Below are 17735 nucleotides of genomic sequence, written 5' to 3' on the forward strand. Positions count from 1 at the left end.
AACTCAACAACAAAGTGAAAATGCCAGAGGCCTAAAATAAAATGCAAAAGAACCAACAAGTTAAAAACCCAGAAGGCATTAAGCCTACACAAGCCCAAACCAAGGCCAAGAAAGCTAACAAACCCTAACCAAAATTCAATAGAGCAGCCGCCGCCACCGCTTGAGACGACATCATCGGGACCAGTTGAGGGGAAGAGCTACCACACCCAAGGGGCACAAAACAAAAAAATCGCACTACCCACAGATTTATCCAAATACCTTAAAATCTCACATATTACAAAGACACAGACAAGAAAAAAGAAGCCAACCACAAGATCATCATCACCTTCCAAATCAAACCTGACAAAGCACCAGAACAAACACAAAAACCAAACAAACATCAACATAGTAGAAGGAGGTGGTGCAGGCACCCGAGAAAAAGCAAAAGCTCGAACTCTACACATCTTTAGAGTTGTGCGCAAAGAAACTGCATTTTTGGCTAGCCGAAGCAACTACAAGATGAAGCCAGATAAAAAAGGAGGAGAAAATTTCGGTGGGAAGGACTAAGACCATTGAGAAGGGATTTGAATGGAGTGTGTGAGGGAGATAAGAGGAAATGGATGGAGGAGGGGACAACTAAATACAGGGGATGAGAAATAAGGGGGGATCTGGGTAAATAAAGGAAACTGAAGGCATAAAACCTCAAGAGTTCAATCAAAGCTTGAGCAAAACACCCACAAAGGGGAGAACAACACACCCACAGAAGAGGAAAGCAGAAACACCCACAAAGAAAGGGAGAAAACATGCGACATATCTCTACAAGGAGATCCACAAGCAGCAGGGAGCAGGCTAGAGAAGAGGAACCAGAGCCCTATTAGCTCCTACAATAGGTAGGTTAACATATATATATATATATAGTCCCATTCAATTGAGGGATTTCTCAAATAATTTTATATGAGGGACACCCTTTAGGGTACCCTACAATCAAACCCCATCTATTTTTCAAGTCTTCATTCATAGATCATTCTTGCAGAAAATCAGAAAAATTGAAAATCATTAAGGCATCTAATTGCTAGCAACAAAATAGATGAATACGATGCATCAAAAAAAGAGTAAAATAACAATAATATAATTGAGTGGTTAAATGGTTTCGGAGTCAAATGATTTTTTGCATATATGATCTTTGAGGGAATATCTAAAAATGAGGCGTTATTATATATATATATATATATATATATTCGAATCAAAATAAAATAAAAAGGTGGATGGAGGGATTCTAAATCTATAGATTTCAAACATTATAAGGTAAAATTGTTTGTTTAGACTATTACAATGTATGCCAAGATTTGAACAAGAAAGAATGAAAGAAAATAAGTGGATTTCATCAAATGATTATTGGCATAGTCATTTCACATTCATTTCAAATGTCATTTAGTTATTTCAAATTCATATTCAATCTTATCCGGTTCTTGTTTATGTAGTAAATTTAGTCTTTGCGTCAAATCCAAATCATTTCTTTCAAATCCTTTTATCCAAATGAAGTCCTATATAAGATTTTAGCATAAATTAATATTTAATGTGCCATATCAAAGCCACCAAACATAAAAGTTAATCTTAAAATGAATCTAACATAATTAAGAACTCATGATCACCCAAAAGTAACCATAATTAACCATTTGTTAGACGTGTAAAATACTCAAAACAGGGGTTTCACATTAGGGCTAGAAGGGTTGGAGAGCACATTGCCTAGCTACTACCTAACTTTATATGTATAACACACTTAGCCGGTTCCTACAGTTGGGAAAAAGTGGAAAATGGCTAGCCTTCAACGATGGATATGTTGTGAGTTAAAGATAAAATATGAGCCAGACTGGCCATGATCTGTCTCTTGGCAACTGTTTTGCTCAAAACCTGCCAAGCCACAATCAGGCTCATGACAGCTTAAGTAAATCTTACATTTATTGTTTGCGTGAGCATCCCACTATTAGGCTATAAAGCTTTGTAGAATGACAAACCTATGTGCTTACGTGCGTACAAGTAAAAATAATAACAAAATATTTAGCTATGCTAGGGAAGAAGTAGTTGTGGGAAATTAGGCCATATTTGGTATCTTACTCAAAAAAGTAAGCTGAAAAATTATGATTCTTTTGAAAAACATGAGTTTTCAAATAGTGGTTTTAAGATCTAAAAACTTGTTTGGTATTGAATTCCAAACTATTTTTAAGATCTAAAAGAAATTGAAATTAAAATAAGAAAATCATAAACCATAATCCCCAAATTGAAATTAACAAAAGAAAAGGAAAAATATGTGAGGCATAAACCCAAATTTTGGTGGTGCGCAAGAGAGAGAGAGAGAGAGAGAGAGAGAATATATATATAAAACCTCTCACTTTTTTGTTTTTAATAATGTGGGTGTTTTTTAATTTTTTTTGGGTTTGAGTTTTTTAAAATGGGCCTCCCGAACAGCTTTTTGGGGCAATTCTATTTTTGAGTTTATAAAATTATATCCAAGTAAGATATCAAACAGGCCCTTAGGTTCTGTTGTTGAAGTTGGTCTCTCATGACATGATCATGGTTCTTTGGCCATGTCTAGGATGAAAAATACAGCAACCTCCATGTACCGTACACGTATATATATAGTATTGATGAATGAGTTGATACAAGATTTATTATGTAACAAAACAGCTAGCAGAAGCAGCAATAATACGAAGAAGAGAAGTAGGAGATCATTCACAAAGTATACCTCTTATTTTTTGTTTTTTCTTTTCTTGATCTGATGCCATTTGGAGACTTGGTTGCTGCTAGGTCTCCCAACCGCAAAGCTAGTTGGGTAGACTGGGTGGTGCTGCTCCCTACTCTCCATGTATAGTATTACAAGTAAGCTTGCCACTGTGCTGGCTTTTGCAATAGTAGCTATATCGGGCCTTCAAACTAATTAAAGAAACAAGGCGGTCTTTCTACTTAGACCCTAGCACCTTGGCCAATGAAATTGGTTATTCAGTTGATACAAGACAATGAATGGGGAAAAGGACTCATTGTGGCATCTTCTATGTAATTTACGTCAGATGCGTACAAAATTAATGGAGTGTGTTCTGCTATATGTGCTGTGCAGATGTGCTTGCCCAAAAGGAAAATGTTATAAAGTGAAATTGATTAGGCAAAAAGTTACTTTTGGTTCATGTATGTCGTTTTTACAATTTTGATATTCGTAGCTTTAATTTTGTAAATTTATCTTTGTAATTTTCAATTCAGAACAATTCAAAGACACTTGAATTCGTTGAACTTGTCCTATATGATCTTATACGAGATTTTTGTTTGTAAACCGTTTAGATCATATGTGAACAAAATACTAATGTGATTTGTACCATATTTAGTGGCCAAAATGATAGAGAGAGATAGAGTCTTACTATGTACATCACAAATAACTTTTTTTAGCCCACCTCAAAATGTGATTTTATTATATATTTTTAGACCCTTCTTCAATGATCATCTATTAAAAAAATTAACCAAATAAATAATAAATAATATTATAAGCATTATATATATATATATATAGCTTTGTCCTCATGCTTGGACTGTCCATACACATATGCAATCAAAATGAACATATATCATTAATTTGATATACATTGTTGACAAGTGAAATTATTTATTGAGGTCTAGAGGTTGTTTAAGCCGTACAACCCAATAGAAGAGAGGGCCGGATCGATTCGGGTCGATCGACAATGTTTTCTAGTTTATTTTTATAATTACTCGATTTTCCTAACCTAGCCATAACCCCAACACACACGTTACCATGCCATATATTTCATTTCGTGTAAACTTGGTGTAAGCCCTCTAGAAACACTAGTGTAGATAGCAACATTTATCATAGACCTAGACTTTTGAAGGGATCTTGTTCAAAAAAGCACTATATATAATTTCTTGTAGATTGGACTGGTGGTGACCAGCTCGATCTTATTTGACTGCAACTTTTTCATAGAAGAAAGACTGTAAAAATTATCATATGATAATAATTTAGTAGCCCAAATTAGCTAGTGTTGTAAGTGCACGCCTTCAAACATATTCGTTTTTGTTCTTTTGTGAAACATGGTCATTAGAATATCAAGCATTATTTACCCCTTTTGACAAGTATGATGGCAAGCTGGTCGTTAAGGTTTTTCTCACACGCTTCTCTTTTTATATATCAGCTAAACCCCACTACATTTAGTACTTGTTTGGGAGTGCTTCTTTAGGAAGCACTTCTACTTATAAGCGCTTTTACCAAAAGCAATTTTATTATAAAGACGTTGAAATTTTCATAAGAAACATAAGTGCTTCTTGGAAAAGCACTTGGAAGTGCTTCTAAACATTTCTATCAAACGCTATCAGAAGCGTTTTTGGTTATCAAAAAGCGCTTTTAACTATTCTAGAAACACTCCCAAACGGCCCCTTAGAATTCAAAGCAAAAAGCACTTGTGAAAAAAACCACAAGCAACTTTAACTTCCCCTTTATTTCTACTAGTTCTTGATGATGGGGTCACCAGAAGAGCCCGCTATTTTTCACTTGTCACTTGTCAAAGGCCCAAATCCAACTCTATCTTAATTAGCCCAAATCAGACCAATATATACCTAGGTTTCTATTTTTCTTTTAAAAAAAATGAAGGTTGTCACTTGTTAGATTTGGAAACTTGTGGACCGAGATAAAATTATAAATTTATAATGGCATCAACAAGTTAAAGATATGGAGTTTTACAGACATGCCGCAAAAGATTTTGGAGTTTTAATTACAAATTTATATTATAAAAACCCCTATGTGTTTCCTAAGCTAAATCATCAACAATGGTGTTGACCCGCTCACATTCGTCTATCCATTCACTGTAGACGTCTATGGGTTCAGTCAAAGCTGTGATGGTTGTGCTGAAGCTCTCTTGGCAAACGCTGCAGAGAGCCTCTCCAATCATGTTCTTCATGTCAATGTCGCATTCGACGCTGCTCCCGTGGCTGCAGAAGGGGCAACAGAATACTGTATCAAGCTTCTCCCTTGGTTTCTTAGCTACAAGCTTTGCCCTCGACGACGACTTTCTCTTCCCCATTCTTTCTTCAACAATTTTCTGTTTTGAGTGTTTATGTTTCAAGATGCTAAAATATGAAAATATAGGAACTTCTGTATGTTGTATTAATCTTCAAAGGAGGTATTTAAAGAAAGCAATAATGTCCTAGTTGTACAAGGATTGTTTTCCTACACTAATTAGGATGTAAATTTTTTCTTTAAAAAAAAAAAAAAAAAAAATTGAAGTTGTCACTCATCAAGTTGGATTTGGAAACTTATCAACTAAGTCCAACTACTAATCCTAGTAGGCCTAGGATTAGGTTTAATTATTCTGTTATATACACGTTTCTATTATTCTTTTAAAATATATATATATATATATATATATATAATCACTTGTCAGTCGGATTTGGAAACTTGTTAATCAAGAAATCCCAGTCCTAGTCCTAATCTTAATCGTATTTGGTTTAAATTCTGAAGTCTATCCCCTATATATACACATGTCTTTTTAGAATAGAAACCACAATTGTTATAGCTACTATTTCTCTTGTTGTTGAGTTTGTTCTTCTAAGCGTTCTTAGTTAGTGTTCAATTTTTTGCTTTCCTTTGTTTCTATATTCACCGGCATGGCTTCCAGCAACGAAATTCGAGCACTACTTAAGCCACCAATGCGTTTCATGTTGCCCCACGAGATTTTCCACGGCACAAAACCAGCACACGAATGGTACGAACATATGGATAATCATGATTATGATGATAATGACGAGGAGAAGGAAGAGGAGGAGGAGGTTGGTTATTGTCATTTTCATAATGATTATTGTTATCATAATGATGATGATGGTGATGGTGATGAGGATTATGATGATGATGATGATGCTGATAGTGTTTTCTCACTGCTTGTGCAAGATGAATTTGATCAACATGAGTCTGAAAGCTTCACAAGTGATCATTATTATACACTGTCTCTGGATGGTAATGATCAAGATCCAACCGTTCATCAAGATGATGATCAAGATCCAACCCTTTATCTAGATGGTGATTATGATGAGGGCTATTTGACAGTGCCATTATCCCCACCAAGATCTGTATTATACTTTGACTGCAACATGTGCACGAAAGTGGCAAGAGAGCCAGTTGTGACTTCATGTGGGCATTTATATTGCTGGCCTTGTTTGTACAGTTGGTTGAATATCTACAGCGCTCAAAGGGAGTGCCTTGTTTGCAAGAGTAGAGTGTTTGATTCTTTGATCACTCCTATTTACAACTGCAGAGACATCAACTCTGGCTTCAAAGTGCCACCAAGACCAGAACAAAAGGGGCTTCGTCTCTCTTGAACATTTCTATTCATATGTACTAGCTCAGATTATATTTCGTTTTTTTTTAATTATTATGCAATTCTTTTATTAGTTTATATAGATGCAAGAGTATTGTAATTCAGAAAGAAACTATATCAAAGTTAGTTTATTTTATTATATTTCTTGCTTCTTTTTGTTGTGTGTGTTTGTTTCTTGATTTACAGATTGGAAAACTGATAGAATTATTAGGCAAAGCAAAGTGTTTTAAGTATTTTATTTAGCATACCTAATTTAGGAATGAGATATGAGATCATTAAAACTTGTTGATGCTTGGAACATTTGAGGACTTACGTATTTGTCAATTAATACACGTTAATTTTTTTTTTTAGTACAAGTGATTGAGGGAGAGGGATTTACTGTGAAGTCCTGTATTTAAATATATATATATATATATAATAATCTGACCACATAGTTATTACTTTCATGATAAATTATTAGGAATAATACTATTATAAAAAATAAAAATTAAAACCTATTTGTTTGATTTAAGGGATGCCACGTACAAAGATATTTACATAAAGGAAACTTACCACTCTAGTTTCTTCACAAGTGTACCTAGATGACTAAGCTTTTGTTTAAAGCGCATGAGCGGTTGGCATTAGGAGAAAGTTGGATAATCTAGGAAGTCAAGCATATCACCAAACCTACATTCCACCAATCAAAAACCATTGATGTGTATATTTTATATTATATATTTAACATCATTCTTAGTATATTTTGGTTAATATTTTGGAAGAATTTTGATACTTTGAATTATATTTCCAATATAGGACTTTCGACTTCCTCTGGAGCAAAACATAATCAAATAGATGAATTTTGGAGTAATTCTAGTTGGAGGACGTTCGTGAGTCAATTAGCTTGACGTTCGTGAGTCACTTAGCTTTACTTTACAGCTGATTCTTTTTAAAGCACAGCAGAAGTCGCTTTTTTTTAAAAGCGACAGCAATCTCAAACTAGGCCTTAGCTTGATCGTATCAAAATTTCAGATTTTTCTACTGTGGGGGTCTTTTTGTTCCAAAGCAGCCTGACGAATGGGCTTGGGCTGCCGTAAGAAGAAAACGAACAGAAATTCCCAAGTATCTGAGTTCAGAAACCAAGCTCCTAAAAGAGTTTTTGAAAGGTTTGATGAAACCTTAGAAAAACACCCTCAGGTTCTTTTCACCAATAGCCAAATAAACATGATAGATTGATTAATGGCTTAGCATGATGAGCTTGTGGCATGGGAGCTAAGTTTTCACAAGTTTAGCAATTTGAGAGAGAGGAAGAAAAGCATGGATTACTTATATAGAACGAAGGTTTAGAGTAGAGCAAAGGAAAATTGGCACGATTTCTATCCTAAGGGAGGAAGAAAACGAATAAAGAAGAAGTTGGGTGGCTTGAGTAAATTTTCAGTTGCTTGACAAAGCTTGGTCAGGCTCTGAATGGTGATTTGGTTAGGTAGAAGAAGGTCCATTTTATATGCACAAAGAATCTCTAATTTTGTCTAACCTCCTTCTTCCTTTTTCTTTGCTTCTTTCTATTCTATCCTATTTGGTGAAATTTTCCTATCCAAGGCGCCTAGGTAAGGAGCCCTTTGGGGTTCCAAGATTTTGACACAGCTGGTCTTCTCTATAGGGGTGAGGCGCCACCCACTTTCTTCCTGGTTTTTCCTATGGGAGCTAACAGAGGAAAATGAGGAATGGATATACGGTTTGCCCAACGGGTATCCTTCTTGCTTGTATGAATTTCCTTTGGTTTTTACGTTGGCTAATGTTGACTCTGTCATAGAACTTTGGGCAAAGGTTGAACACGCTTGCTAGATATTTTGTAGAGCACTGGGCTGGGCTTTTCCCAAGGTTTTGGGTCAGTGATACTCTATTCTACAGCGACCAGTTTGCTTGTTTTCGTCAAGCTACTAGAAGCAGTTTGCATGTTGCGTTTTTAACAAAGTATTTGGATGTTCTAACTAACATAGGGTTTCCTAAGCAAACTACTATATTCCTTCTAAGGCATTGTGTCATGTTCTCTCTCTCATGCTAGCCTATATGTTTGGGCTCAAGAAATGTGCTTGAGTTTTGGGGCTCCCAAGCAGCCCAAAACTTCCATTTCTTGGCTCATCAATGGGTCTCATGAAAGCTTGTTACCATCCATACCACAACCCACTAAAGTAAGCCTTGGGCATTTGCGTGGCTTGGGCCCACTTAAGCTTGTAGCGTGGTTAGGTGTGAAATAATAATTTCCTGCTTGGCATGACATGTCAATCGGCGTGCTTTAATTTTATCATCCTTGAATAGGGGCATGATGCTTGACGGGGTAATTAGCATGAGCTTGTAGAGCCAATGCCTTTTATAAGCTCATTTTAATTCTTAGCATGATAAATTGCATATTTATTTGGCATGGCACGTGGTCGTGGCTCGTGAAAGCGTGCATGACGAATTCTGCATGCTCCGAATCGGGTCTTTTTCTTAATAAGACATTGCGTTGGGCCGAGAATTTATTTGGGCTCAACCCTGGATTTTTGGGCCTCAACATCTACCAATCGGTTATCTTCTGGCAATAAAATAAAGGAGTAGTACGCGGTACTGGAATATGGCTGTTATTATGTTTTGGAGCCCAAAATGACCTCGGATGGGTTCATGGCCTTCTGGAAAAATGTTCAGAATATTTTTATCTTTAAAATAAGCTATCTTGGGCCTGATTTGGAGGAGATTTGAGGCCAAAATGTGGCTGGGTAGTTTAATGCAGATTCTCCTAGTCCAATTTGGAGGACTTTTTGTCCTAGTATTATTTTATTTTAATTAGTTTCCTTGTGGGGATAGAAAAGCTGAACGGGGGCAGCTTGTTTGTAGGGAGTATTTAAGTGGGTCTTCACGGCAATATTTGGGACTTCTTTTTTTGGCTTTTGAACGTGACATTGTGGAGAGCAATTGCTAGGGTTTTGGAGTTTTTGCAACTTTAAGGTGCTTTTCATTCTTTTCCTTCTTAATAATACTTTCCATGATTTCAGTTATGAATATGCGTAATTAATTTTCTTTTGCTAGGATGAAGCCTTAAACCTTAGCATGAATATATCATTTTTATTCAATTGCTTATGATTGATTGCATGCATACTTTGAATTGTTAATCATTGTTTTAAACTATCTAATTGTCTTAATGCCTGATCATCATTAGGATCTTTAGAAAAGTAATTGGATGCAATTTTGGTTGGAAGGTTCCTTGAAAGTGATGTTGGTTTCTTATGATTAATAATTGTAATTTCACTTAAGATGAACACCACGTCTTAAGGGTTGCATAGTTTTTCGAAGGGTTTTCACAAAACATAATGAGTCTTTCATGTTCAGATTTGATTCGAACGTCCAGACGGGTTGCATGTTGGATATACGTTCTATGTTGGAGGTTCCAAGTAGAATATGAATTAGGAAAACCTAACCTTCAAAGTGGCATGTGCAAATCATAAATAATTGGTACAAATTCATAGGATTGTTAGGTGATGGTGAAACCCTAGTGCTTTTATAAATTGGTATTTAAAACTCTTTCCTTCAATCGTAATTATTTTTGTTTAAAATTTGTTTTTAGTTGTAGGGGTTTTTTTTTCTTCCGACAACGATAAATGGGTTGGGTTGCCGTAAATAGTAGATGGATAAAATTATCTCATGTGTCTGAGTTTGAAGATCAAGCCCCAAAAATGCTTCGAAAGGACAGAGATGCCTTAGGAAACACCTTGGTTACCTTCACCAACAAAAACAACAACTTACAGATAGATTTTTTAGTTTGTCATAAGAAGCTTGTGGCATGGGAGATGAGCACTCATGAGTTTAGCATGAAAGAGAGAGAGATGTGATTTCCTATGAGAAACAGAGGTTCAAAGTAAAGGGGAAAAGATTCTAAGAAGGTTTGTTGAAAAGAGAGAGAGAGAGAGAGAGAGATGAGGTATATTGGGTGTGTTGAGTAGTTTCCGGCAACTAGCCGAAAACTCTGTCAAGCTTTGGAACAGTTTACTAAAAGGGAAAATGGGGAAAGACGGAATAATAGGGCACGAAATTGCTGGGTTTTGCAGGTGAGAGAGGAAGCTTGCTCTTTAGATATGGATTGAGATGATGGGTAGGAAATGCCCCTTTTTATAGGCGTTGGAAGCTACTATTTTTCAAGAAACCCTAATGGTTTCTATCTAATTTGGCCAAGCTTTTTCCTTCATTTTTCCTCCCTTCCTTTGACTTATCATATTTGGTGAAATTCTCCCTACCTATTTGCACAAAATCAGGGATTTTTGGGAGCTTAATGCTCTTCCTGCAGCTGCCTCAGTGGAGAACTCTCATTTCAGCCATCTTTCTTCCTTCTTTTCTCCCATCTTCTATGGCTAGATCTGATGAGGGAAAGAAATGGGTATGTATACTGGTTTGAAGGGTGTTTTGCTCAAGTATCCCTTAATGTTTTGATGCCTTGTGTTGTGATTTGTCTTTGGCCATGTGCTGGAGATTTCCAGCAACCTGCAAATGTGAGTGGCTTTTGGATTTTGTCATGGTTTTGTCTCTAGCCATGTGCAAGAGACTTTCTGATATATTGTTGGTCACTTGGGCCATTCTTTAAGGTAATGGGCTACTTCACTAAAGGGATGGGCCAACTTCCCAAAGTGATGGGCTATCTTTTCTAAGGTAATGAGCTATTTTCTCTCCTTTATGTTTACCCACATATTTGGGCTCAAGAAATAGGCTTGAGTTTCGAGGCTCTCAAGCAGCCCAAAACTTCTATTTCTCGGCTCATCAATGGGCCTCTTGAAAACTCGTAACATCAATACCATAACCCACTCAGCAAGCCCCAGACATTCGTGTGGCTTGGGCCTATTTAAGCTTGTAGAATGGTGTGTTGCTTATTTTCTTGGCGTGCAAACGATGTCCCTAATTGTGTTGTGTATCCTCAACAAGAAGAGGGTGATTCGTTCGAGATCAACCACCAAATGCTTGAAATTCTACCCACTTTTCGAGGGTTGCCTAACGAGGTCGTGAACATACATATTGCAAAATTTATTGTAGGTTACAAAAATATTTTGATTAATGATTTTTCTATTGAAACCATTAAGTTATGTCTTTTTCTTTCACTTTGAAGGACAAGGCAGAAACTTGGTTATTCACTCCACCAGCTAATAGCATTACTACTTGGCAACAGTTACACACAAAATTCCTGAACAAATATTATCCAGCATCCAAGACATTGAACTACAAGAGGGAGATTTTGACATTCACACAGAGGTCTAATGAAGAGTTTCATGAAGCATGGGAGAGATATACAAAGATGTACATAACGTGTCCACATGCTAATATTGATGCAGATACACAAATGAATATTTTCTTTGATGAGCTTAATCCTACATCTAAAAATCATGTGAACGCTTCAGCTGGAGGTTCGTTGTCAAATAAATCTGCAAGAGAGGCCTTTGAATTATTTGATATGATGGCTACAGAATCTCAGCAATGGGCAGCAGAAGCCCAACATGTCTGCAGAAATGGAAAAAATGAAAAAGAAAATTGATGCAGAGTTTGATATTCTACTACAACAAATTGCAAATTCTACACAACAACAACCAAATACACAAACAGTTTGCAGTATTTGCAGCATGGCTACACACGACATAATGGGCTGCCCGCACAAAGAATCCTACCTGGACCTTGTTGAGCAACATGTTAATATGATGAATAGCTATCAAAGGCCTAGGAATGATGCATATGCAACTCATTACAATTCAGGATGGAGGGATCACCCTAACTTCAAATGGGGTTACAATCAAAATTATGCAAAACCATTCCAACATGCACAAAGAACATTTGCTCCATCCAAACTAAATTTTGATGAGCAGCTTGCTAAATTGGCAGCAACAACTCAATCATTCATCGAGGGCAACAATCATAGATTTCAAAATGTTGAAGCATTAATTAAAAGTTTGGAGCTACAATTTGGACAGCTAGCTGCACAGATTTCAGACAGAGAACAGGGCAAATTTCCTAGTCAAACAATGCCTAATCCAAGAGGACGTGAAGATTGCAATGTTGTTCGGACTTTACAATGTGGAAAAAGCTATGATAATCGTGAAAATAGCATTGTAAAGGAGCAGCTAGCAGTGGAGGATAATACAAAAATTTCTAGTCAGAGAACTCGCCAAAACTGCAGAAAAACATAATCTAGCAGATCACGAAACTGTCAAAAAACAAGTTTTACAACGTGTTTATGACCCTCCGCTACCCTATCCTAACCGTGTAATTCCTAAAGCGAGGGATCAGCAACTTAAGGACTTTATGCAGACATTATCCAAGGTTCAAATCAACATTCTATTGCAGGAAACAATTAAGAAAATTTCATCATGTGCCAAATTTTTGAAAAAAGTTCGCAGCCGCAAAAGAAACTTGCAAATTTGAACAAAGTCATATTGACAGAATAGTGCAGCCTAGTTTTGCTACACAAACTGCCACCTAAGAAAAAAGATTAAGGGAGTTTTAATATTTCTTGTACTATTGGAAATTCTAATTTTAAAGTGCTTTAATTGATTTGGGGGCAAGTATTAATTTGATGCTTTTTTTTGTTTTCAAGCAATTGGGGCAAGGAGATTTAAAGCATACATCAATTATACTGCAACTGGCTGACCATCAATCACTAATCCAAGAGGTGTTATTGAAGATCTAATTATTAAGGTTGATAATCTTTATCTATCGGCAGATTTTTGGTTCTAGACATGGACGAAGACCTTCAAACACCTATTATTTTGGGGAGGCCATTTATGACAACAGCTAGGATTTTAATTGCTGTGAAAGCTGGAACATTGACTTTATGGGTTCAGGACCAATATGTGGTGTTTAATTTGTTTGAGGCAGCGAAACATCCTGCTAAAGAGCAAGAATGAATGTGCATTGACGTGGTAGACAGTATGGTTCAAGATGGTTTTTATGTCAGTTCAAACATAGATCAGTGGCTGCATGTTTTACAAGGGGAACTTGGGATGATTCTGAATATAAAGATGTTCTTGAGTACATTCACGCATTGGACAGTTTGCCCACACTGTTGCCAAAGTTTAGGAATGTTTACAAGAGTTTAGGGGAGCTTAAACATCCCCTTAAAGTGTCCAGACAGCAGCCACCAAAATTGGAGCTAAAGCCTTTACTAGCACATTTAAAATATGCACATTTAAGGGCTGCAGAAATACTGCCAGTTCTAATTACAACAGATTTAACTCCAACAGAAGAAGATAAATTGCTTTATGTGTTGAGAAAATATCAAGATTTATTGGGATGGACAATTGCGGACATCAAGAGTATTAACACAACAGTCTATATGCACATAATTTTAATGGAAGACGGCGTGAAGCCAACAGTTGGTGCTCAACCCCGCCTTAACCCAATTATGAAAGAGGTGATTAGAATAAAAGTTATGAAATTACTTGATGCAAGTATGATTCATCCTATCTTGGATAGCCAATGAGTGAGTCCTACACAAGTTGTTCCAAAACGTACAGGCATTACAATGATTAAAAATGACAACAATGAGTTGGTTCCTACATATTTAACTACAAGGTGGCAGATGTGTGTAGATTATAGGAAGACAAATGCAGGAACTAGAAAAGACCATTTTCCCCTTCCATTCACTAACCAAATGTTGTAAAGATTGGCAGGTAGGGCTTTCTATTGTTTTTTGGATGGTTTTTCTAAGTACAACCAGATCCTGATTGCCTTAGAGGACCAAGAGAAGACAACTTTTACATGCCTATTTGGGACGTTTGCATATCGAAGGATGCCGTCTGGATTATGTAATGCACATGCAACATTTCAACGTTGTATGATGAGTGTTTTTTTTGGCTTGGTCGAAAATATTGTGGAAGTTTTTATGGATGATTTTTCTGTATTTGGGGATTCATATGATCAGTGCTTACAAAATTTATCATTAGTTCTTGAGAGATGTCAATAGACATATTTAGTGCTAAATTGGGAAAAAGTGTCATTTCATGGTGAAACAGGGAATTGTCTTGGGACATTCGATTTCTAGCAAAGGCATTGAGGTTGACAAAACAAAGATTGAAGTTATTGTAAAGCTGTCACCCCCTACATCAATAAAAGGTGTAAGGTCCTTCTTAGGACACGCATGTTTTTATCGTCGATTCATCAAGGATTTCTCCAAGATTAGCCGACCTTTGTGCAATTTATTGGTTAAGGATGCACCATTTAATTTCGATGAGGCCTGTTTAGAAGTGTTCAACAAGTTGAAATCATTCTTAACTTCGGCACCCATTATTACTGCACCAGATTGGGGTTTACCATTTGAGCTAATGTGTGATGCGTCAGATTATTCTGTCGGGGCAGTTTTAGGGCAGCAGAAAGATAAGCTTCCCCATGTCATTTATTATACAAGTCGTACTCTCAATGATGCACAGCTTAAGTATGCAATTACAGAGAATGAATTGTTGGCAGTTGTGTTCGCACTAGAGAAATTTTGATCTTATTTGGTTGGGGCTAAAGTAATTGTTTATACTGATCATGCTGCATTCAAATACTTATTGTCTAAGAAGGATGACATGCCTAGGTTGATTCGTTGGGTTCTTTTACTTCAGGAATTTGACCTAGAGATTAAAGACAAGAAGGGTAGTGAAAATGTTGTGGCTAATCATTTATCCAGATTAATTATTCTAGCAGCTAAGGAGGCAGATTCTCTACCATTGAGTGAAAGTTTCCCCGATGAACAACTATTTGTTGTTCGTCTGGATACACATTGGTTTGCTAATATTGTCAATTATTTGGCTAAGGGTGTGGTGCATCTAGATTTTTCCTTTCAGCAGAAAAAGAAGTTTTTATCTGATGTAAAACAATATTTCTCAGATGAGCCCTACTTATACAAGTATTGTCCAGACCATATTGTTTCCATGTGTATTCCTGAGGCTGAACAGGAAAGTGTTTTAAAGTTTGTTCATCATTATGCATGTGGAGAACATTTTGGGCAGAAAATGACAGCAGAGAAAATCTTACAGAGTGGGTTATTTTGGCCAACAATTTTTAAAGATTCACAAAATTAGTGCAAGGCTTGTGGTAGGTGTTAAAGAGTCGGCAACCAATCCATAAGGAATGAGATGCCCCAGCAAAGTATCCTAATTGTTGAATTATGTGATGTTTGGGGTATTGATTTCATGGGATCATTCCCATCTTCTAATGGGAACCAATATATTTTAGTGATTGTGGAATATGTTTCAAAATGGGTCGAGGCCATTGCAGGTTCCCTGAAATTGACGCTGGAAGGTTCCTTGAAATTGACGCTGGCTTTTTGTGAATAATAATTGTAATTTCACTTAAGATGAATACCACGTCTTAAAGGTTGCATGGGTTTTCATAGGGTTTTCACAAAACATAATGAGTCTTTCATGTTCAGATTTGATCCGAACGTCCGGACGGGTTGCATGTTGGATATACGTTCTATGTTGGAGGTTCCAAGTAGAATATAAATTAGGAAAACCTAAACTTCAAAGTGGCATGTGCAAATCATAAGTAATTGGTAAAAATTCATATGATTGCTAGGTGATGGTGAAACCCTAGTGCTTTTATAAATTGGTATTTAAAACTCTTTCCTTCAATCGTAATTGTTTTTGTTTAAAATTTGTTTTTAGTATCAAACAATTTCATAATCATCTTTCTCAACTTTTAATTTTGGGTAGTTGATTGGAAATTGTTTTTACATAAATTGCTAAATAGTCATTGAGGAGAATGACCTTGCATGAGTATCTATACTACAATAGCCTTGTATTCTTGCAAGTATTTTATGTGATTTTAACCTTATATGCGTGGATGGTAAAAATCGTATCAACCATCAGTTGCCGCCTTTTGCTACTATAAATAGGAACCATTTCCTTAACTTGTTTTGACAGCATGCATGGTAGTGCATGATAGAAAGCAATAGAGAGAGGAAAGAAGAGGAAAATGTTAGAAAGTGTAGAACAAAAAATTCATTGAAAGAAACTCGATGTATTTGGACTTACAACTGTGAGTTATACAATAGCTTTGGATTTGAGGTAGGGGTTTTTCTTGGGGAAGCTTTACATAAATTGATTTAATTAAGTATTGTATTATGCTTGGTAATATTATTTGATGAATATCCTTGATATTGGGTGTTTACATGTTGTCAATTATTATTATAATTTGATTAAAATTGACATGTTCATATGTTGTCGATGGTGGTTGGTATTCTTGGGTTGATAAAGAAATTATGGAAAAGAGGGTAATGGGAAGGATCTTGTGTAGTTGAGTCTGACCATTGTAGGGACCAAGTCCATGCTAGCTCGTGTGCATACTTGATTAAGAAATCGACGGTATAATTGTCGATTAGGTGATTTGGGCTTGGAGATCAATAGTATAGACAAGACGACTAGTAAAAGGAGAATTATAGGATAATTGAGATGGGTGTTAGTTTATATAATGGGGCATTAGGAAACACAGTGGTTAAATGCATGGTATGAGACATGCAGATTTGCTTACTCTATTATATAGATTAACGGGTTGAGAAAAAATTGAAGTTCATTCATGCATTGCATAAATTGTACATTATAAATCTCATTAATCACATAAGACATAGGACGCTTACTGAGCATGTAGTGCTCACCCCTTATTGAATCTATTGCAGGTTTTGAATCTGAAGTTTAGTTTGTGACGAGGAAACAAGAAGAACGAGTTGTGGATAGTTTGGAATGTTTTGTTGAAAGTTTGTTACTTTCTTGTTATTTTGCTTGTAAAATTACAATGTAAATTACTTTGGTTTAAATAGAAGTTTATGTTTAATCTTCATGTTTCTTGATATTTAAATTTGTAGTTTGAATTTTTCTTTTACCTCACATTCCAAAAAAAAAATTTGGGGTGTGACATTTACACAAAATATTCAGGAGGTGGAAGAGCTCAACCAATTGAGTTATACTCTACTAACCACGTTAGTATTTCTAAGTGTAAACATGTAAAATGAGTATGTGAGTTATGCTTCAATCCTGAGCAATTATTGAATACTAAAATTTTAATAATCATTGGAGTTTTTACCATAAGTTCAATATACACTATTGGTCAATTTTTATTTATTATTTAAAAAAAATTATACCTATGGTGACCATGGTAATCTAAATGGATTATCTATAATCATTATTCAATAATTTTTTGTTCTCATATACTATGTCATCATTGGGCTTGTATCTTTGGCAAAAACTTTTGTAAGCCCAACCCAATTACAAGCTAGGCATCATTCAATCCAACCTCTTTTTATTTTCTTTTTTCATTTATAGAGGGTTGTAGCGGTGAGTCACCCACGTGTGGAGGTGATTTCTATTCGTAAATGCATATGGTTCTCATAATGTAGCACACATACATCAATGGCCACCAATTAGTCAT

General features: G+C 36.0%; 2 protein-coding genes and 1 pseudogene across 2 annotated transcripts in view; 2 read left to right on the forward strand and 1 right to left on the reverse strand.

Annotated features, from left to right (window-relative positions):
- Window positions 1–17735, forward strand: part of LOC103331711 (cytochrome P450 family protein) — a 36019-nt gene that overhangs the window by 14761 nt on the left and 3523 nt on the right. The window lies entirely within an intron of this gene.
- On the reverse strand, window positions 4700–5075 carry LOC148917216 (transcription elongation factor 1 homolog pseudogene; annotated as a pseudogene).
- LOC148917217 (uncharacterized) lies at window positions 5565–6485 on the forward strand. Its single transcript, XM_089053415.1, has one exon. The coding sequence runs from the start codon at window positions 5638–5640 to the stop codon at window positions 6343–6345; it is 708 nt and encodes a 235-aa protein (XP_088909541.1). The 5' UTR covers window positions 5565–5637; the 3' UTR covers window positions 6346–6485.

Source organism: Prunus mume, linkage group LG5 (assembly GCF_029339155.1).
Source record: "Prunus mume cultivar Tortuosa linkage group LG5, ASM2933915v1, whole genome shotgun sequence".
Classification (NCBI taxonomy): Eukaryota; Viridiplantae; Streptophyta; class Magnoliopsida; order Rosales; family Rosaceae; genus Prunus; species Prunus mume.

What these genes read in the sequence shown, in the direction of transcription:
- LOC148917217 (XM_089053415.1), top strand. Translation starts at nt 5,638, where the DNA reads ATGGCTTCCAGCAACGAAATTCGAGCACTACTTAAGCCACCAATGCGT.